The 22,213-nt window shown below is 42.0% G+C and overlaps 1 protein-coding gene across 7 annotated transcripts in view; it reads left to right on the plus strand.

Moving 5' to 3' along the window:
- TC2N (tandem C2 domains, nuclear) overlaps positions 1 to 21,777 on the plus strand; it is a 41,918-nt gene extending 20,141 nt beyond the window's left edge. For 3 of the 7 annotated variants that reach the window (XM_060180916.1, XM_060180915.1, XM_060180913.1), the window contains exons 2-12: positions 620 to 735; positions 1,878 to 2,111; positions 4,756 to 4,923; positions 5,862 to 5,953; positions 7,744 to 7,819; positions 11,078 to 11,178; positions 11,439 to 11,555; positions 13,848 to 14,039; positions 17,169 to 17,283; positions 20,636 to 20,835; positions 21,325 to 21,777. In XM_060180916.1, coding sequence (XP_060036899.1) covers positions 672 to 735; positions 1,878 to 2,111; positions 4,756 to 4,923; positions 5,862 to 5,953; positions 7,744 to 7,819; positions 11,078 to 11,178; positions 11,439 to 11,555; positions 13,848 to 14,039; positions 17,169 to 17,283; positions 20,636 to 20,835; positions 21,325 to 21,435 — 1,470 coding nt within the window. In that variant the 5' untranslated portion in view covers positions 620 to 671 and the 3' untranslated portion in view covers positions 21,436 to 21,777. Of the gene's footprint in view, positions 1 to 74; positions 96 to 619; positions 736 to 1,877; positions 2,112 to 4,755; positions 4,924 to 5,861; positions 5,954 to 7,743; positions 7,820 to 11,077; positions 11,179 to 11,438; positions 11,556 to 13,847; positions 14,040 to 17,168; positions 17,284 to 19,528; positions 19,644 to 20,635; positions 20,836 to 21,324 lie in introns of those variants that run through there. The other 4 variants (XM_060180918.1, XM_060180914.1, XM_060180917.1 and 1 more) reach the window with 3 other exon arrangements.
- Positions 21,778 to 22,213: the final 436 nt, after the last annotated feature.

Raw genomic sequence — 22,213 nt, forward strand, 5'->3', positions numbered from 1 at the left:
GGCTACAGTCTCTCTCTTCTCTGTTTCTCTCTGTCTTTCTCTCTGGAATGATAAGAATGAAAAAGTCAGCCTGGGAACAGTGGAATTGTGCTTGTGTGAGATTCAAATGCATGCCATTATGAAAAAAAGAAGTTGAGAGTGGAATTATTCTGTTTTTCAGATCTAATATTCAGATTATATAGTACTTTTTCAGTGTTGTCTTAAATACCTTACAAGGATCCTAGGTTATACAAAATTAGATATAGAAAAAAGTCTTGGGCTGGGTGGTGACATACCTGGTTGAATGCACATACTACAATGTACAAGATCCAGGTTGGAGCCCCCAGTCCCCACCTGCAGGGGGGTAGGAGGGGAGGGGGAAGTTTTACTGATGGTAAAGCAGTGTTACAAGTCCCTCTCTCTCTCTCTCTCTCTCTCTCTCTCTTCCTCCTCCTACCCTCTTGATCTCTGACTGTCTCTATCCAATAAATAAAGATAATTTTTAAGGAGTTAAAAAAGGGAAAGAAATTAAAGTTTTATTTTTGCTTTGGAATAATTCTTAGAGATAATCTGTTTTGTTTATCAGTATGTAGTGGTATTAAATGTAACCCATTTAACTTCTTTTCTGTTCTACCAACAGTGGTATTAACATTGGAAGTTGGTATCTTGCTGCATATTGGAAACTGAATGTAATGGCAACAGAATTCTTGAAGAGTTGTTGTAGAGGATGCTTCTATGGTGAGACAGAGAAACACTGTGAGTGCTGTCTGGTTTGCCTTCAGCAGACATTTGTTTAATGTGCTCTTTATCTGGAGCATTTTGTGGAATGAAAGTAAAGGAAACACATCCCCTAACTGCCTGGGGAGGCAGAAACTGTACCCTGGATTTTAGTGAGAGATTAAGTTGACCTAGAAGACACAATGGAGACATTTTTACGAATTTATTTATATTTATTTCTTTTGGACGGAGACAGAGAAGTTGAGGGGGAGGGGGAGGTAGAACGAGAACTCTGTAGCACTGTTTCACCACCTTTGAGACTTTCCCCTTGTAGCTGGCGGCCAGGGGCTTGAGCCCTGCTCCTTGCACACTGAAATGTGTGCGTTAATTAACCTGGTGTGCCACTGCTCAGTCCCTCCAAGTGGCAACTTGGTGTGCAAGTTGGGGGGGTATGAGTGGAAAGGAAGACGATATATTCTGGGAAACACTTGGTTTAAATATGGTGTCCGATTTATAAATGTTTCATTAAAGTGCCTTTCTTGAGGAGTGACCCGTGGAGAAGAGACCCATAATTTCATCAAGACCTACATTTATTAAGAGCTAAGGAACTCCCTTTCTATCACCGTTTCCTGATCTCTTCAGGCTTAAGACTGAACTTTCTTTTTCTCTGATTCTTCCTTGTATTTTTCTAGTCTAAACTTCCTAGTACAATAAAAATTGTACAATAAAATAGACAATAAATTAATTATTATTGTTTAATAAATTAAACAATAAAAATTGCTTTGTTCACTGTATTTTTAACTGACTAGATTGTACTTAAAAGCTCTGTAAGTTTAACCACAAAATAATCTTGATTCCCATCAATTCTCTTTGGGAATGAGTCTCTAAGAATGGCTTTTAGCACTGTGGTAAGATACTACACTTTAGTAATAATACATTCTCTAAGAATGGCTTTTAGCACTGTGGTAAGATACTACACTTTAGTAATAATACATTGATTGCTCAGTACTAGTTGGACAGAGTTAATGTCGACTCTGGAAGTATCAGTTGGAATCTGAGGGTAGTTATATATTAGCAGTTTCTTCTCAGAAGATTCAATAATACAAAAGCCTGGTAGGTTCAGATTGTCACAAAAGACTCAAGCTCACTGAGTGACTGTTTTCTTCTTTTCTCTTGTGCAGCGTCTGTGGAAAGAGATCTGAAAGCTACTATCTCCAGTAGCCAGAACACTGCTATTTGCCTGCCTCCCTTGACCTCGGTTTCTGTGAAGCCTCAGGTTGGCTGTACCGAGGGCTATTTACTTTCCAAGTCGCCGTCCAATGGCAAAGAAGTACCATTTGTGGTCCCCAGGGTTAAGTTGTCGTACATTCAGCCCAGGACCCAAGGGACTCCTTCTCATCTGGAAGAGCCTGAAGGTGAGGGTGAAATGGTGAGACTGAAAAGTCATGTCGCATCTCAATGATGTATTTTGGTTTTATGTCTTTAACATATAAGAACGTTTTTCTCGGGCTGGGGAGATAGCGTAATGGTTGTGCAAAGACTTCCATGCCTGAGGAAACAGGCCCCAGGTTGAATCCCAACACCACCATAAACCAGAACTGAGCAGTGCTCTGGGGAAAAGAAAAAAAAAATAATATAAGAACATTTTTCTATCTCCTATCTAAAGACTTCACATTTTGCATGTCATTTGTTGATCTACTCAAACATGTGCTCTACTTGAAAAGACCCCATTCTGAAACACACTGCAACATATTCACATGTGGAGTTGTTGTCTTTTTCAAAGGATAATATATTATCTCTGTTGTGAAGCTGCATATTTCATTTCATTTCCTAGCACTGTGGTTCTGTAAATTAACAGGAATTACTCTGGATTTTAAAACTGTTATCACTATACACGTTGGAGGGCTCACATTCAAAATATTTTTTTCTTAGGTGTAGCTATAGTTATGTATATCTGTGACTATCTAGTCATCTCCAATGCTGGCGTTCTTGCCATTGCTGCTCTTCCATAAACTGACATCTGAAGTGGGGTCTGTGTGTTGAGTGGTCTGAGTCCTTGCTTCTCGGGTGGACATGTTCCTTGTAACGCCCTCGGGCATCATGATTCTTCTTGGCCCCTTCTCAGCGTGAACCTTCTCAGCGAGCTACACAGCTCTGTAGCCCAGGTGAGGATAAGGCCTCACCTCATCCTCCCAACTTTCATTTTCCTGAACTCTGACGCCACCTGTTCTGTTTTACAGCTTAATTGAGAAGATAATAACTTATACCATGTGCTCTATTATAAAGGGGTCCAGTAATTAAGAATAGCAATAATTGAAGTATTTTAAAAAGTTGATATTATGTCTATATATTACATCCATATGAGTCTTAACTTTGAAAGGAACTTAGTGTATTGTTTTCTTCTTTTTAAATTGCTGTGTATAATGCACATTAGAAGAAATGAAACAACAGAAACTTGTGAGTCAAAATAGCCCCACAACCCAAAGCCTCCCTGGCCCTTTCAGTCTCTCCCGAGCCGTCAGTATCCCTGCCGTAGGGTCGCCACTGTTTCGCTCCCGAGCCGTCAGTATCCCTGCCGTAGGGTCGTCACTGTTTCGCTCTGGTCAGTCTTTTCCGCACTTTGTGTGCCACTGCCCAGCTGCCTCCTTTGTCCTTGTTAACCACATGAGCACATACGCTTGTGGTGATGCGGTATTTTGATTTGGCTTTTTTCTGTTTCCTGTCATTTATTATAAATTGAATTGCATATCCAGTATATATGTGTACATAGGTACTATAACTTCTTCATTTGATTTTGTGTTTGTCTTCACACCTATATAGTAAGATCATCCTCTACTGTATTATAAGTGGCATGATACACTGTAGTGTTGCCCTGTCGCATACCATAAATACTCTGATATGATCCATATTACTTTGGCTTATCAGCTTTGCTGTCGGACGTTGAGATTTTTCCCCAGCTTTTGGCTACTAGGGATAACAGTGCTTATGAACATAATTGTACTTGTGTTTTGCTGCACACATGTAAGTGTTTCTGTTCAGTCTAGAATGACGTTCTCAGCCTTAGTAGAGATTGTCAAGCTATGTTCCCGGCTGTATCAGTTCACAGCAGAATGTGATAGTATGTTGCTCTGCCTCCTTGTCTGGACTTGCTTTTGTCAGGCTGTTAAAACTTCAGCCATTCTGCTGAGTGGGAAGTGGCTAAGGAGTATCTCTCAGGAGTTTTCAGTCACACCACCTTCAGGACTATCAAGGTTTAGCTGCAGGTCATATTTACTGGCTCTTAGGGTAGCACACCTTCTTATGTGCCTGTTTCACGTGAGCCAGTTTTTATGAAGACGTGTCTGTTTTTTCTTACTGAGTTGTGGGAGTTACCTGTGTATTCTGGAGGTGAGCCCTTGGCCAGTTTCATATGTTGCACATACTGCCTCCCACTTTATAGGTCATGTCTTCACTTTCCATTATCTTTATAACTGAGCATCTTCAATTTTACTTTATTTAAATTTGATTTTAAAGATATTTTGTTTTAATGAGAGATATGCAGAGAGAAAGATACACAGAGACAGTGCAGAGCCCTGCAGAGCTCTTGCTGATGGTGGTGTTGGGGATTGAACCTGGGTCCTCAGGGCCTCAGGCAGGAAAGTTGTTTGCAGAAACACTGTGCTGTCCGTCTCCCCAGCCACAAGAAACGTGGGCTGATTTGTTTTAGATAGCAAGTATATGTCCTTTACTATTACTTGAGATCATTTCTTCTCTTCAAGTATAGCGTCTGCTTGCAAATATCTCCAAGAAAAGGATGTTGTCAAAACTTAAAAAAATATGCTCAGCGGGGAAGCAGTGACAGAAGCCAGACCTCCTACCTTCTGCACCCCATAATGACCCTGGGTCCATGCTCCCAGAGGGATAAAGAACAGGAAAGCTATCAGGGGAGGGGATGGGATACAGAGTTCTGGGGGTGGGAATTGTGTGGAAATGTACCCCTCTTACCCTCTAGCCTTGGCAATATTTCCATTTTATAAATAATTTTTTAAATTATTAAAGCTTAAAAATGCTCAATTTCAGGTTCCGCCAGGGCATCTTTTGGAGATCGAAAGGCAGAGCTGTGCAACCCCTCCCAGCACGGGCCCGGCTACGATGTGTACAACCCACTCTACATGTACCAGCACGTTTCGCCCGACCTGGGTCGGCGCTTTCCCCCTCAGTCAGCAGTAACGAGACTTTATGGATCAGGTGTGGAAAATGTTTGTGCTTTATTGCTTGAGCTTCTTTATAGGATTGTAGAAATTACATTATGACTAAGACCCTGCAATAATATTAACTTTTTTTGGTAGAGCTGGTGCCTTGCACATGCATGATTTTCTACTCCCGCCCTCTTTTTTTTTTTTTTTTTTTTTCATTCAGGTAGTAAGAGAGGCTGAGAGAGGAGAGGGACCACAGTCATGAAGTTTCCCAAGTATGGTAGAACCTCCTGTAAGGTGCAAGGCTCGAACCCGGGCTGTGCATGCCTATCACAAGGCATGTATCCTACCTGGTGAGCTATATCTCTGACCCACAGATTATTTTGAGTAATACTTAAGTGAAGAACTAAGTACCACAAGTAGAGAGAATGGATTTTCTCTGTTTGCTACTTAGAGAGAATGTGAACATGTCTTGTTTGATTTAAAGCAAAGTAAGATAATTCTTTTTTTAAAGGATTTAAAAATATATGTATTTATTTATTTATTCCCTTTTTTTGCCCTTATTGTTTTATTGTTGTAGTTACTATTGTTATCGTCATTGCTGGATAGGACAGAGAGAAATGGAGAGAGGAGGGGAAGACAGAGGGGGGGAGAGAAAGACAGACACCTGCAGACCTGCTTCACCGCCTGTGAAGTGACCCCCCTGCAGATGGGGAGCCGGGGCTCGAGACCGGGATCCTTACGCCGGTCCTTGCGATTTGCACCACATGCGCTTAACCCGCTGCGCTACCGCCCGACTCCCAAGTAGGATAATTCTAAAAGCTTTTTCTTACTGTCATCAGAAGACTTTAAGAAAAAATCTATTTGGTACATTTACATAAGATATTTATAGTACATTTCTCTGGAGAGTTAGTTCATGGTAGTGAAGTAGAATTCCATTGTTTCTTCTTTATGATACAAAGAAGTGACTTTGTTTATGTCTTATTATAGTTTGTGACTTAAGGGCCAGTAGACTTCCAGGCTCTCCTGGGCTAAGCAAATCTATGTTTGATCTTACAAGTTCCTCACAGCGTTTCATTCAGGTGAGCTGTTTCTGTCCGTTTTATTGTACACAGTGATTTACTTCAGCTGCGAAATCAGAAATGTGTGGGTCACTAGGAACATCATGCTGAAGGTCTCTTGTAGATATGTGTGTTCTCATCACTGAAGAGTAAGCGCTTGGCGTTTCCCAAGTGCATCAATTTAGAAAGCTTCCAGTCAAATACTGTAGTCTGTCTTCTCTTCTTCCTCCCCCCTCACTCTTTCTTTTTATTATTTATTTATTTATTTTATATTTTAAAATTTATTTTGGGGGGATTAATTAATGGTTTACATTCGACAGTAAATACAATGGTTTTTTTTTTTTTAAGTAGTTTTATGTATTTATTCCCTTTTGCTGCACTTGTTGTTTTATTGTTGATGACGTCGTTGTTGGATAGGACAGAGAAATGGAGAGAGGAGGGGAAGACAGAGGGGGAGAGAAAGACAGACACCTGCAGACCTGCTTCACCGCCTGTGAAGCGACTCCCCTGCAGGTGGGGAGCCGGGACTTGAACCGGGATCCTTACGCCGGTCCTTGCACTTAGCACCACCTGTGCTTAACCCGCTGCGCTACCGCCCAACTCCCAATACAATAGTTTTAGTACATGCATAACATTTCCCAGTTTTCCACATAACAATACAACCCCCACTAGCTCCTCTGTCATCCTTTTTGGACCTGTACTCTCCCCCCACCCACCCCAGAGTCTTTTACTTTGGTGCAATACACCAACTCTTTTTAAATATATCTTCCATCTTTCAGTTGGCATACATTGAAAATCTCAAGATAGATGGATTTAACTTTGTTAGTAAGAGTGGCATGTCTGCTGAGATATGACACCTTGATACTTTGCTGGTATCGCTGGCATGTTCTGCTGTTAATAATGGGACATTTTGACAGTTAAGAACTTTTTGATATAAAACTGTTATTTAAAAGTTAGAAAATAGACTTAAGCAAAATAAAATGACACATTACCTTTATGACTATCACTGAGAGTAATACCAAATGTTACATGTGTGTGTGGCTTTTTTCTGTGTAACGCATAGATGTATATCAAAATGGAAATGTGTTCTAAGTAGCCCTTAAATATCCTCAGTTGAGTTCATTTTCTGTGGATCGTTATGTCACCAGTCCCTCTTCAAGCACCAGAACTGTCTGGAGAGCTTGTTAGAATGCGGGTGGCCACACCTGGCCTGCAGAGCTGTTGATTCAGGAGCTCTGCACTGGGCCCTGTTTGTGTTTCTGATAAGCTCCCGGGCAGTGCGGATACTGCTGCTCAGCAGGGACCATGCCTGACGATAACAGGGCACTTTAATATATTCTGATTTTTATGAGTGCTTTCAAGTATAAAGCATCAATCTCCTGCACTCAGTGGTGGCACACCTGGTTGAGCACACATCACCATGCACAAGGGCCCAGGTTCAAGCCCCCAGTCCCCACCCACCTGCAGGGGGGAAGCTTCATATAGTGAAGCAGGGCTGCAGGCGTCTGTCTTTCTCACTCCGCCCCCCAGTTTCTTTGTCTCTAGTAAGAAACAAACAGTAACTGTTTCTTCCTTATCACAGAGCCAAATAAAAATGAAAAATATTTTCCTCAATATTATCCAGTAAGACATTTGAGATTTTCCCAGTAACTTACCCAACAGTGAGTTTTTCCTCTACTTTGTAAAAGGGAGAAATTCTGACAAATAATGTTATCAAAATGGTTAACATGCAGTTACACTAAGGTGGGAACTGGGTCACGAGTTACACAGTCCTTCAAGTTTTTCTGACTAAAGAAAAATTTTATTCATAGAGACATGATTCATTATCCAGTGTGCCAAGCAGTGGTTCCTCAAGGAAGAATTCTCAGGGGAGTAACAGAAGCCTGGGTAAGGAAGAAAACATCCCCCTTTTGTATTCTTTTATATTTAGACTCAATAGTAGTTAAAAATACACATAAGTTTTTTTTAATGTTTTATTTATTCCCTTTTGTTGCCCTTGTTATTTTAATTGTTGTTGTTGTTGTTGTTGTTGATGATGTCATTGTTGTTGTTGTTGGATGAACAGAGAGAAATGGAGAGAGGAGGGGAAGACGGGGGGAGGGAAAGACAGACACCTGCAGACCTGCTTCACCACCTATGAAGCGACTCCCCTGCAGGTGGGGAGCCGGGGGCTCGAACCGGGATCCTTAATGCTGGTCCTTGCGCTTCACGCCATGTGCATTTAACCCAACACATAAGGTTTTTAAAGCCTTCTAGGGCATTGCATCAGTAGTGACATTACCATCTGCATAATAAACACTCACGTCAGTTACTTGATTTTTTTTAGTATTCAGGTGTGAGTGAACACTAGAAAAAATGAAGCAGTTAAACTTTTTTCTTTGTCTTGTTTCATTTTTTCCTGTGAATAATATTCTAGAAATGTACAGTATTTAGGCCATATCATGTTATTTGGGATTTTTTTCTGAGGGTTGACTTAAATCCCCTAGGCCATATAATTGGATTTTTTTTTTAAGACTCACGGGTATAAAAAGGGAAGAAAAGGAAATTATATGCATTAAATGCATAAACGGGCAGATGTGTATATGAATGGATACAAACAAATTGATAATTTGAGATATCAGAATACAAATTACAAGAATTCGTCTCTTACTCCAATTCCAAATCACTTAACTGAAGAAATGTTCATCTGCAGGATTTCTGTTGTCACAAGGACAAGTTGCATTTTTAAGGCATGAATTTTTTTTTTCTTCAAAATTAAGGCATAGTTAACACATAGCATGTTAGTTTCAGGTAGATAGCATTATAGCTCAGTAGTTTTGCAAGCAGCAGAATGGTCACTACGGTACATCTAGTTAACATCCATTCCCATACATCCTCCCTCAAAAGTTGCTATCTTGTGATGACTCCTACTGCAGCCTTTAAATATTAACTGTAATCATGTCACCTGTCTGTGATTTATTATTTTACAATGGGAAGTTTGTACCTTTTGGCCTCCCTAACTTGTTCCACGCCCACCCCCTGCTCTGGCAAACAAGTCTTTCACTGTGTTTGTGATCCTGTTGTCTGGGTTTAGGTTCCTTATGTGATCACTCATTATTTGTCTTTCTCAGTCTGGTATTTTACTTAGCATCCAGCTTCACGGCCCAACCACACCGTCACAAATGGCAAGTTTTCAGTGTTTTAATAGCTGATGATAGAAACCTTCACTTCTTTTAAAAATTTTTTTAATATTTATTTATTTTCCCTTTTGTTGCCCTTGTTTTTTTCATTCTTGTTGTAGTTATTGTTGTTGTTATTGTTGTCGTCGTTGTTGGATAGGACAGAGAAATGGAGAGATGGGGGAAGACAGAGGGGGAGAGAAAGACAGACACCTGCAGACCAGCTTCACCACCTGTGAAGTGACTCCCCTGCAGGTGGGGAGCCGGGGGCTGGAACCGGGATCCTTACGTCAGTCCTTGTGCTTTGTGCCACGTGCGCTTAACCTGCAGGTGGGCAGCTGGAGGCTGAAACTGGGATCCTTACGCTGGACCGAAACCTTCACTTCTTATACCTCCAACTACAATTAGTGAAAGAATCAAAGTGTGATTTTAATCTTAATTGGAAGCCTTTAAAAAAATGGCTGTAGTATTTTAAAATTGTGTGGAATATGTGCCCAAAGCACTGCTCAGTTTGGTTAATGGTGGTGCTGGGGACAGAACCTAGGGCCTTTGTTTCCTCAGACATGAAAGTCTTTTTACATAACCATTATGCTAATTCCAGTTCCCCCAGCCCTAGTGTGTGTGTGTGTGTGTGTGTGAGTGTATGAGTGTGTGTGTGTGTATGTGAGTGTGTGTGTGAGTGTACATGTGAGTGTGTGTGTTTGTGTGTGTATGTGTGTGTATCTGAGTGTGTGTGTGAGTGTGTGTGTGAGTGTGTATGTCAGTGTGTGTGTATGTGAGTGTGTATGTGAGTGTGTGTGTGAATGTGTATGTGTGTCTGTGTGTGAGTGTGTGTGCGTGTGTGTGTGAGTGTATGTGTGAGTGTGTGTGCGTGTGAGTGTGTGTGAGTGTATGTGTGAGTGTGTGTTTGTGTGAGCATGTGTGTGTATGTGAGTGTGTGTTTGTGTGAGTGTGTGTGTATGTGTTTGTGTGAGTGTGTGTGCGTGTGTGTGTGAGTGTATGTGTGAGTGTGTGTGAGTATGTGAGTGAGTGTGTGTGTGAGTGAGTGTGAGTGTGTGTGTGAGTGTGTGTTTGTGTGTGTGTGTGAGTGTATGTGAGTGTGCATGTGAGTGTGTTGTGTGTGTGAGTGTGCGTGTGTGTGTGAGTGTGTGTGAGTGTGCATGTGAGTGTGTTGTGTGTGTGTGTGAGTGTGTGAGAGTGTGTGTGTGTCAGTGTGCATGTGAGTGTGTGTGAGTGTGCATGTGAGTGTGTGTGTGCGTGTGAGTGTGTGTGAGTGTGCATGTGAGTGTGTTGTGTGTGTGAGTGTGTGTGTGTCAGTGTGTGTGTGCATGTGAGTGTGTGTGAGTGAGTGTGTGTGTGAGTGTGCGTGTGTGTGTGTGTGTGTGAAGTGTGCGTGTGTGTGTGAGTGTGCGTGTGCGTATGTGTGTGTGTGAGTGTACGTGTGTATGAGTGTGCGTGTGTGTGTGAGTGTGTGTGAGTGTGCGTGTGTGTGTGCGTGTGTGTGAGTGTACGTGTGTGAGTGTGCGTGTGTGTGTGAGTGTGCGTGTGTGTGAGTGTGCGTGTGTGTGCATGTGTGTGTGTGTGAGTGTGCATGTGTGTGTGTGTGAGTGTGCGTGTATACTTTTTTTTTTTGCCAGCAGGGTTATGGGTGGGGTTCGGTGCCAGAATTACAGGTGCACCACTCCCAGCGGCCCCATTCTTTCTTTTTTATTAGATAAGACAGAGAGAAATTGAGAAAAGAGTGGGAGATACAGGGGGAGAAAGGTAGGCACCTGCAGACCTGCTTTACCACTCCTGAAGCTTTCCCCATGCAGGTGGGGAGCAGGGACTCGAACCCATGTCCTTGCCCTTAGTTACATGTGCTCTTAACCAGGCGTGCTCCTGCCTGACCCCCTAATTTGTATCCTTAAAAGTGGATAGCATCAAAGCTTGATTGGGCCAGAAGACTCCCATAGCACTTAAATATCTTTGTCGTTTTGCAATTTAGATACGATTACTCTATCAGGAGATGAAAGGGATTTGGGGAGACTGAACGTGAAAGTGTTTTATAATTCTTCAGTAGAACAGATATGGATCACAGTTTTGCAGGTAAGTTCATACAATTTACACTGACTTCTCTTAAAAAAAAAACTGCAGATTTAAACTTCTACTCTTGCTCTCTCCTTGGCTGTTTAGGGTTCTGTCGTGTTATACTAGTTAATGAAGAAACCAGAGATAACAAGTCTGTAGGTGTGATGGAAATATGTTTGCCTTTAGGGTTTCAGTTCATGGTGTTCACTCAGAAATGCAAAATGTGTTTTCAGGTTTGTTTTTTTTTAAATTCCGACTTTATTTTTAATTGTTCTCAGTGCAGAGACTTGACTTGGCCATCCAGTTATGGAGACGCTCCTACTATTTCTATAAAAGGAACACTAACTTTGCCCAAGCCAGTGCATTTCAAGTCTTCAGCCAAGGAAGCCTCCCCTGTAAGTGACTGTGTTTGGAATTATTTTTATGTTTTCTTATATTTGCCACTTTGATCTTGGTGAGAATTGCAATGACAACGTTTCATTTGAGGGAAACTACCTATTATTCAGTACATATGTATCCTTAGCTTTCTACAGATAATTTTGGGCCATAAAAGTGTTTGCGATTTATTTTTCCAATGTTAAGATGCATTTGAAAAGGAAGTTCACTAACTGAAGATGAAACGCTTCCTTCTTTTTATCGGGGTGATCGATGGTTTACAGTGAACAATAACTATAATTGCTGATACACATGTTTCTCAGTTTTCTGCGAGACCCTCCCCCAGACCCCTCCACCACCATGCACCAGGACCTGAACGCTCCCCCCGCCCCAGAGTCCTTTACCTTAGTGCCATACACCGAAATACTTTTCTTTTAAACATCTTACAGTGATTTTTAACTTTTTAGTGTGACAGCACTGGGACTTTGGTGGAGGATAGTGTCTTACACACACCTAGAAGTATAAAGTCACATGCCCAGAATTTCATAGTATTGTAAATCAAGGTAACTAAATAAAAAGAAAGTCTTAACTTTCGTTATAATCCTGACACAGATGAGTATTTCACATTTTGATTTTCAAGTAAACATAAGTTGGCATAGGAAATGATTGGAAGAAATCCTCTGACATGGAAATGTGCATGGGCTCCTTGACAATTCATTATTTATTATTTATCAGGTTGTTTGGAAGATTCCTTTTGTGGAAAAAAGTTGAGTAAAACAGCGTCTTGCTTCATTTCTAAGCTCTCTGCATCTGAGTTTAAGAAATGAGATACTTTATGCCATGTTGTCACAGTGACTCCTGAGACTGTGGAAGAAAACTCTAACCCCAGTCTCTTCAGAGGAAAGATGGCTGCATGGAGTGGGCTAGGGTCAGGAGACTTAAATCAAAACTGCTGTAAGATATTTAAAGTGGCCCAAAGAACACCTGAGAGCACTCTGAGCATGGAGAATGCTGACTTGTTGTCTGGGGCGGGCGATGAGAGAGGGGGCATTCTTTAGACACTCACCTGCTTTGTCTTACTACCAAGGGGACTGATTGGTTTTGCAGATTGGAAAGGGGGATGAACATCACCAAGAGAGTGAGTGAAATATGTTACAGCTGGGAACAGCATTAGGAAAAGAAGAGTTTCGTTACAGAAGTAACCCAAGTCTCAGTGTGAGCAGATAGGATTTTTGGGTGCAGGCGCCAGGCTGTGGCACACCTGGTAGGATCCAGGATCAAGCTCCCAGTCCCCACCTGCAGGGGGAAGCTGAGCTGCAAGTGTCTTCCTTTCTCTCTCTCCCCTTTCTTCCTTTTTGCCTCCAAGGTTATCACTGGGGCTCGGCACCTGCACTATGAATCCACTGCTCCTGGAGGCCATTCTCCCCCCCCCCCCTTGTTGCCCTTGTTGTTTATCATTGTTGTTGTTATTATCATTGTTGTTACTGCTGTCATTGTTGGATGGGACAGAGAGAAATGGAGAGAGGAGGGGAAGACAGAGGGGGAGAGAAAGACAGACACCAGTAGACCTGCTTCACCGCCTGTGAAGTGACCCCCCTGCTGGTGGGGAGCTGAACTGGGATCCTTAGACAGGTCCTTGAGCTTTGCGCCATGTGCGCTTAACCCGCTGTGCTACCACCCAACCCCTCTCTCTCCCTTTCTATCTCCCTTCCCCCTCTTAATTTCTCTCTATCCTACCAAATTGATTAACTGATTAATTCATTGTAAAAGATTTTGGGTACTGAGCAAGCTCACATGAAAAGCCTTGACCACTCTAATGAACTGTTGAGAAGTTGTATTGAATAGCAAAAAGATACCCCGGAGACAAGAATGGGAAATCTTAAACAAATCTTTATTTATTTAAATAGGACAAGAGAAATTTGGAGAGGAAGAGGAGAAAGAGTGAGAGAGAAGGACAGATACCTGCAGACCTGCTTCCCCACTGATGAAGCTTCTATCCTGCAGTTCAAGCCCCCAGTTCTTACACTCAGCCAGGTGTGCTACTGCCAGCCCCTGATATTAACTGGGTTCTTGATTAAGTGATTAACAGCATTAAAAGAATGACTAAGAATTAAAAGAATGAGACTAAGAAAGATAGTAACCGGGATATACTCTGGAATAAGAAGCACTGACCATTTCAATTTACTGTGAAAAATATATTTACTAGATTTCCTAGATTATAAATGCTATTTTTGTTTATTTTCTACTAGCATGTCAACTTTTATTTAGTCCTTTTTATGTATGAACTTTATATTTTCTTGTTTTTTTTCTAGAATATTGAATTTATGGAAACATTTGTGTTTGCTATTAAACTCCAAAGTCTACAAACTGTAAGGCTTGCATTTAAGATCCAAACCCAGACTCCCAGGAAGAAAACCATTGGAGAATGCTCTCTGTCTCTCAGAACTTTGAGCACACAGGAAATGGAATACTCTCTGGATATAATGCCACCATCAAAAATTTCTGTAAGTCATGATGATTTATAATATTAAGAGTATTTCATACTTAGAATTATTTCCTGGGTGCATTTTTGTTGGAATATAACTTCCAAGGTTGAACATGTTAGAATCAGGACATCTTTTAGGAACAATAATAATAGAATTAGTAATGATGATGCCATTTTAAAATTGTGTTTTTAAAAGGATTGGTAAAAGGCCTCCATTACCCATGAGTTCATGGCATTTAATACAACTTGAGATATTTGAAGTTACTTATTTTAAACAAAGTAAAACTAGACTTGAACTATTATTTTCGCTTTCACTATGGACTTGCTACATCCTTGGCACTGAATATATGTATGCAGGTGGATCTAAAAGAGCAAGTTTTGACAAAACACAACAATTTTTTTGGTAACTTTGAGGTTCCGTCACTTGTGTCTTAGAAGCTATCTTTACAGACAGGAGTCTGCATACGGATACACACTCCAAGGGTGATTTAGATGTTGGGTCTTTAAAGACTAGTAGGGGCATCTGAAGATAACTCAGCAAAGGCGTATTCTGGGAACCTGGTACATTAGGACCTCACCTGCCACGGAGAATCTGAATGGGTGATTCTGGTGACCGAAGGTGTCAGAGGCCTTAGCCGCATTTGTCTAATTGTCCAGTGCCAGGTGTTAAGGGCACAGATTCTGATGATCTGTAAGTACTGTCAGGCTCTGCGGAAGCACCGAGTATCTATTACGGAATGCGATTTCCTTCATATCATGGACGGAAGCAAGCATAGTAGTCTTTGTTTCTTGTGACAAGAAACATTCAAACCGTGACATTAAAAAAGCAAAACTAAATCCCCATCCTCCACACTGAAACGACGGACAAGACTTTCACTGAAAGCCAGTTTTTTTTCCTCAGCAAAGTGTTCTTGACCTTGGCAAATAGAAATGCAAATATTAACTTAAGATCTCAGATTTCTGTGTTGAGCAATCTGGGAGAGACAAGGCTTGCCTGGGGAAATACCTAACGTCTGCGGAGATGCAGGTGCGACTGGCCTGCCCTGTGACTTGGTGCTTGCACCACATCATGGGCTTGAGCTGCTTATCCCAGTGCTGAGACCAAGACTTGGAGACGCCTGGCAGGCGGACTTCATGCCGCTGGTCTTTGGGGAGCGAGCGAGGATTGTGTGACTCACTCTGGTTACAGACTCAGTTCTCGTCACTGTCCCATCTGACCCCCTTCTCCAGCCCAAGATACTCTGACACGTGGCCAGATTGCAGCTTTTCCCAATCATGCTTAGTTTTTTCTCTTTCACCTAGTAGTTCAGGCAGGACGGCAGAGGTTTTGTGAAGTTACACTATTTTGGAGGAGGAATCCCATGGTATCTTCTCTGTTTTTGTGTTCGCTCTTGATTTCAGTTACTCTCAGGTTTCCTTCCTTCCTTCCTTCCTTCCTTCCTTCCTTCCTTCCTTCCTTCCTTCCTTCCTTCCTTCATTTATTTTTAACCAGAGCACTTCTCAGCTCTGGCTTATGGTGGTGCAGGGGATTGAACCTGGGACTTTGGAGCCTCAGGCATGAGAGTCTCTTAGCAGAACCATTGTGCTGTCTCCCCGGCCCATTCATCTGCTCTGGCAAAGACTGTCTGGCATCTCTCAGCATCCCACTCTTGCTTCACTCCTTTCAACAGGAAGTAGCCATGTGTTTGTGTTTAGATCTCTCTGTTTCTTTGATTGTCCACTCCAAGGACCTTGGGATCCACATAAAACAAAGGTTAAATTTTGTTCTATTTCTTCTGTTATATCCTAGCAATAACGAAAGGCAGATTTTAACTCTCCTCCTCAAAGTTTCTCTCGTTTTATTGTTTGCCTCAGGATTTCTTTTCTGTTTATTTACACATTTATTTGTTTGTTTAATGAAAGAGAGATAGAGTGAAAGATAGCGATGGAGACCAGGTGGTGGCACACCTGGCTGAGCACACGCATCATGATGCTGCAGGACCAGGGTTCAAGCCCCCAGTTCCTGCCTGTGGAGGGAAGCGTCATAAGTGGTGAAGCAGTGTTGTAGACGTCTCTTTTTCTTACTTTCTCTTTTCCTCTCTCCTCCTTCCCTCTTGATTCCTCTATCTAAAATAATTTAAAAAAAGAAAAAGAAAAAGAAAGAAAGGCACACACGCCAGAGAGCCGCTCGATCCTGGTTTATGGTGGTGCAGGGGATTGAACCTGGGACCGCAGAGCCTCAGGCTTGAGAGTCTTTTGCAGAACCACTATGCCATCTCCCCAGCCATTGATGCAGGTTTTCTATGGTGTTGTCCTTACTATTTAGAGCCTGATGACTTTCACAAGCTTCCTTCTTTATTATTTTTTTTTCTTAATTCTTTTTCCCCATTTTTTTCCTCCCCCTCTATACTACTTGATAAGACAGGGAAGTAGAGAGGGGAGGGGGAGATAGAGAGGGAGAGAGACAGACAGACACCTGCAGCCCTGTTTCACCACTGGTGAAGCTTCCCCCTGCGGGTGGGGACCAGGGGCTTGAACCTGGGTCCTTCAGTGTGGTAATATGGGTGCTTAGCCAAGTGCAGCACCGCCTAACCCACTCCCCAGACGCTTCCTTCTTGTTACCCTTTTTCTTTGGCTTGCAGCTAAAAACTTACTACTCTATTCATTGCAGTTGTCCTTTGTCTTCAGATGGTGAGTGGCTGTTCTGACTTCTACAATTAGAAAATCTTATTTCATATTCTCTTAAGTAACTAGGATGACTCTATTTAATTTTGAAATTGTCCTTGTCTGGTGTTTATGTCACTGGCATTTTCTCCAGCAAAAGTGCTGAGAAATTTAAATTGCTTTTAATTGGACTGTCTTTCAGGCTCTTCGTTTTGAAGGTCAGTGTAGGTGTGACTTTACTCTGAGTTCATATTCACAGAATTCATGACATTCTGAACCTCCTGGCTTACAGGTCTGTGTGTGAAAAGCAGTGCTTTCAAAATCTCTTCACTCTAGCTCTTTTTTTAAACCTGTATCCAGTTACTTTTAATGTTTTCTTTCTCCTCCTTTGCTTTCTTTCCTCTCAGCTGCTTTTGGAAATACTCCCTAAATCCACAGCTCTTTGCTCTTAAAATATCCCAAAACTTGAGTCTCTATTACTAACTGACACGTCTGTGATATGCAGGTTTGCCATGCAGAGCTCGAAGTGGGAACCTGTTTTCAAGCAGTGAATAGCAGAATTCAGTTACAAATTCTTGAAGCACAATGCCTGCCAAGTTCATCAACACCGCTGAGTTTAAGTAAGTATGTCAGTGGCTCCTAGTGGAATCTTCAGGAAACATCAGTAGAAGATAGTAGTTTTCCTATATTTCTTATAACAAAGATTAAAACCTTAGTTCCTTTAGTTAATTTAAGTAATTAGCTTGTAATTAGCTTGTAACTGAATGTGAATTTACTGTTGTAGGTCTTGAGACTTAGCTGTTGTGTCTGCTTTAATCAAATGGTTTGTGATTCTTAATCCTTTGCCAGCTCTTGTATTTAATGTCCTTTGTTTACCTCACTAGTGAATATAGGCCAAGTCTCCTGGGACTGGCAGAGACACTTCACCAGCTCAGAAAATCTGTCATTTCTCTGGGCCTGCACCTTGCTAGTTTGTTCTGCTAACTAGAAACAGTGTTTAAGGATTGCAGTCAGTAACTACAAGCCTTGAGCCACCTCTCCCTCTGCCTTGAGGAAGGATGTATCTGAGGCTTTGTTTATCTCCGTTGGCTCACCGGCTTTCCCCCGCGAGCTGGGCTCCAGGTCACTTCTCCCTTAAGGATTGTGAGTAAGGAGGCAGAGGAGGAAACATCTACCGGCAGGCAAGTGCAGCAAATGTCCATTGTAACCAGTGAGGCCAGGGGGTGGGGAGCCCACAGTCCATCAGTCAATTCATGAAGAAGAAAAAACACACAAAGTAGGGGCTAGGTGGTGGCACACCTGATTGAGCGCACGTTACAGTGCACAAGGACCCAGGTTCGAGCCTCTGGTCCCCACTTGCATGGGGAAAGCTTCTGCAGGTGTCTCTCTGTCTCTCTCCCTCCCATCTTCCCCTTCACTCTCAATTTCTGGCTATCTGTGTCCAATAAAAAAAATGAAGATAATAAAAAGATTTTTTAAAATTAAAAAAAACAAAGGAAATTATTATAGAAGAAATTAAAGTGAAATTGATAAATATGAAGACAACAAAGTCAAAATTGACAACACCAAAAGCTTGCCCTTTGGATCATTAAAATAGACAAGCCTACAGTTGGTTAGATCAAGCTAAAAATAATTTTTTAAAAAATGTATGATATTCTGAAAAGGAAGTGGATATGACTTCAAATTCAGAAGGGACTTAATAATAAACAAGACAATAGTGTTTATGATTACACCAAGTTATTTGAACATCTATATGTAGTAGCTACCGAAATTCACTCTAGAAGAGGAAGAAAATGTGAATTGGTAGCCACATTAAAGTGCTTGAAGAGCCATCTCTGGGGGCCCGGGAGATGGTTGTTAGAGCAGAGAACTTACATGCCGGAGGCTCCAGTGGCTGTAAGTTCAAGCCCTAGCATCATCTCTGCAGAAGCTTAGTAGTACTCTAGTCTCTCTCTTTCTACCCTTTCTCGTAAATAAACAAACACTGCTAAAATTAACAAACAAAAACTGCCTCTAATGAAAGCAGAATGAAACGGTTTTCCTGGCATATTCTACCAAACGTTCAAAAGTTCCTCTTCTATATAAGCTGTTTCAGAGCTTATTCTTGATAGCAAGACAGGAAGAATGGTGCCTACATTGAGGGACCCGGTTCGGGTGCACCAGGAGAAATGCACATAGTGCAAAGCACAAGGACCAGCGTAAGGATCTTGGTTCAAGCCCCTGCTTCCCCACCTGTAGGGGGGTTGCTTCACAAGTGGTGAAGCAGGTCTGCAAGTGTTTATCTTTCTCCCTTCCTCGATATCTCCCCCCTTCTTAATTCCTCTCTGTCCTCTCCAAAAAAAAAAAAAAAAAAAAAATCAAGAAATGGCCATAGGAGCAGTGGATTCATAGTGTAGGCCCCAAGCCCCAGCAATAACCCTGGAGGCGAAAAAAAAAATGGTGCATATACAGAATAGCTGTGGACTACCAGAACTTGTACTGGTGGGAAGGAAAGATCATGAAGAAAAAAACAAGTAAAAGCCAGCTTGTCACTGCAAGAATAAATTGCCAGGACTCTGCAGGGTTCATTGTCAGAAGTGAGGACAGGTGTGTTTCTCATTCAGGACCGCCAGGGTCTCCCAGTTCTCCTTGGTGACCTCTGCTTCTAGCAGTCTCCAGCTCAGTTTCTTTTTCCTACCACTCCATGCTGGGTTGTTTGCTTGCTTTCCATTTGGAATGGGGGGAGGGACACCACAGTGCTGGCACTTTCTCTGGGGCTGTATCACCTCCTTTGTGGTGCCAGGGTTTGAACCTGGGCCTCCCGCAAGGCAAAGCACACACCCTCCCCAGTGAACTCTCTCTGACCTTCAACTTCTTGCTTCCTAGGCAGCCTGGCTCTGTCCTCTGACCCTATTTTCTGCTTAACTGCTCTCAGCTGTGTCGAGAAGACTAGTTACAGGCTTGAAGAAAAAGATGATTAAAGCCTGAATTTTGCCCAAAGGTTGGTTTGTTTGTTTTTGCCACCAGAGTTATTGCTGGGGCTTGGCTCCTGCACTATGAACCTGCTACTCTCGACAGCCATGTTGCCCCCCCCCCCTTTTTTTTTGCTTTCTATTTCAGTTGACAGAGAGAAATTGAGAGGGGAGGAGAGAGGGCGAGAGAATGACAGGCAGACCTACAGACCTACAGACCTGCAGACCTGCAGCTGAGGAGGCTTGAACCTGGGTCCTTCTGCATGGTGATGTGTGCGTTCAACCCGGTGCACCACTGCCCGACCCCCAGGCCTCATCTTTTAAGAACTGACTTTTGGTGCAGCAGGTTAGCTCAGTGGCCCAGGCCCTGGCCGTGTGCCCGCCACATGGAGTGGAGCCTCAGTGCTGTGGCGTCTTCCCTTCTCTCCTTCTGCCTCATTGTCTCAGTAGTTGAGCAAGTTGGAGCAGTGAAACCTCAGCAACAACAAAAAGTGGACTCGCTTCCTTTTTTTTTTTTTTTTTTTTTTTTTACACCAGGGCGCTGCTCAGCTCTGGCTTATGGTGGTGCGGGAGAGTGAACCTGGGACTTTGGAGTCTCGGGTATGAGAGCCTCTTTGCAGAACCACTGTGCCGTCTGCCTCCACTTCCTGCTTTTGGTTACTCTCTTGTACCCTGTGTTACTGTTGCTTTTGTTTTTCTTAAAATAACGACATCTCAGGTTCAATCCCTAGCATCACAGGTGCCAGAGTCACGCTCTGGTTCTCATCCATCTGTCTGTCTGCCTGCTATCTATCTATCATCTATCTATTTATCTGTCTACCTGCATCCATCTGTCTCTCACTCATCAATAGGTAAATAAATAAGTATATTTTAATTCTAGTTTTACTACTGATATTTTGTTATGCCATAACTCATCAGATCCTTAAAGTGCTTTATTTATATTGTAACAAAGATAATATATAGCTGTGTGCCTTTATGTCATTTTAACTAAAATGTATGCGTCAATTGTCTTGGAGTTTAGGTTTTTTTGTGAAGGTGGGAATGTTTAGCTCAGGAGAGTTGATTTATAAGAAGAAGACTCGCTTACTGAAGGCCTCCAATGGAAGAGCCAAGTGGGGAGAGACGATGGTTTTCCCACTGGTGCAGAACGAAGAAGAAATCCTTTTTCTCATTAAGCTTTATAGCAGAAGTTCTGTAAGAAGAAAGCACTTTGTAGGCCAGGTTAGTAGGGAGTATTTATTTCTGTCTCTATCTAAAATAGTGATGATGAAGATAATAATAATAATGTTTCAGTATTTAAGTTTCAAATACAGAAATCAAACCAATTTGGGGGGAAATGCTTGACTGGAAATATGTAAGCCTTGGTTCCAGTTGTCTTTCATTAAAATGATTAACTGTTGGGCGCCAGGCAGTAGTGTAGTGGGTTAAGCGCCCATGGTGCAAAGCACCAGGACTGGCGTAAGGATCCCAGTTCGAGCCCCTGGCTCCCCACCTGCAGGGGGGTTACTTAACAGGCGGTGAAGCAGGTCTGCAGGTGTCTGTCTTTCTCTCTCTCTCTCTGTCTTCCCCTCCTCTCTCCATTTCTCTCTGTCCTATCCAACAATAATAATTACAATAGCAACAATAAACAAGGGCAACAAAAGGAAAAAAAGATTGATAAAAAAAGAATTATTAACTGTTGTGTCAAGTAAACGTACTATTTCTTTACAGGTTTGGATAAGTGAAGACAGTACTAGCATTGAAGCTGCCAACCAGTGGAGAGAAACAGTTACAAATCCAGAAAAAGTTGTTATCCAGTGGCACAAGCTAAATCCATCTTGAAGACTTTACACTTTTAATTTGGTGAAGAACTTGACTTTCTTGGAGAAGATTTGTCATTTCATCTTGGTACCAATGAGAGGAAACAAATCAATATGTTTGTCAATATATTTAAGGAGGTCATAATTATAGTTTATAGTGGGTCTTTTAGAAAATTAAACTTGATAACAAAAAAGGATGAGTTATATCAGATATCCAAAGTGTTTTAAAAACTGCCAAGATAGACAATTGAAGGGTAGTTATAGTGATCGAAATAAATTATAAATCAATGAGAGTATCAACCACACGTAGTTACTGTGTTGTATTTTGGTTTTTTTTTAAAAAGTTTTACTTCAGTTTTTAAAATCTAGTCAGTCTCTGTTAGTACTTGTAGACCTTTAGAACACCACCACTGACCACCTCAGTACTAACCACTAACCACGCTAGATCTGGGCCCTGTTGTTTACCTCTTGCTGCTTGTTTTCTCTCAGAAGCAACGATGAGCTGGACCATCTCTCTGTCTTTGAGGAGTCGGTCATCTCTTATTGAGGAGGTGCCACACGGGCACTGTGCAAGTGGTAGATCCAACAAACTTCAGAAGTGGAAAAGTGCATTTGGCTAGAGTGAGTGAAGATGCCAGGATGTCGAGATTTAGTTGGAGACACATGTCTTGCTGTCTCAAATATTGTGCTCTCCCTGCCTCCCTTTTCTTCTTTTTCATAGAAATATTGTGCTCTCCCTGCCTCCCTTTTCTTCTTTTTCATAGAATGAAAGAAAGAGGTAAAGGCTACAGCACTGAAGC

This window comes from Erinaceus europaeus, chromosome 22 (assembly GCF_950295315.1).
Source record: "Erinaceus europaeus chromosome 22, mEriEur2.1, whole genome shotgun sequence".
Classification (NCBI taxonomy): Eukaryota; Metazoa; Chordata; class Mammalia; order Eulipotyphla; family Erinaceidae; genus Erinaceus; species Erinaceus europaeus.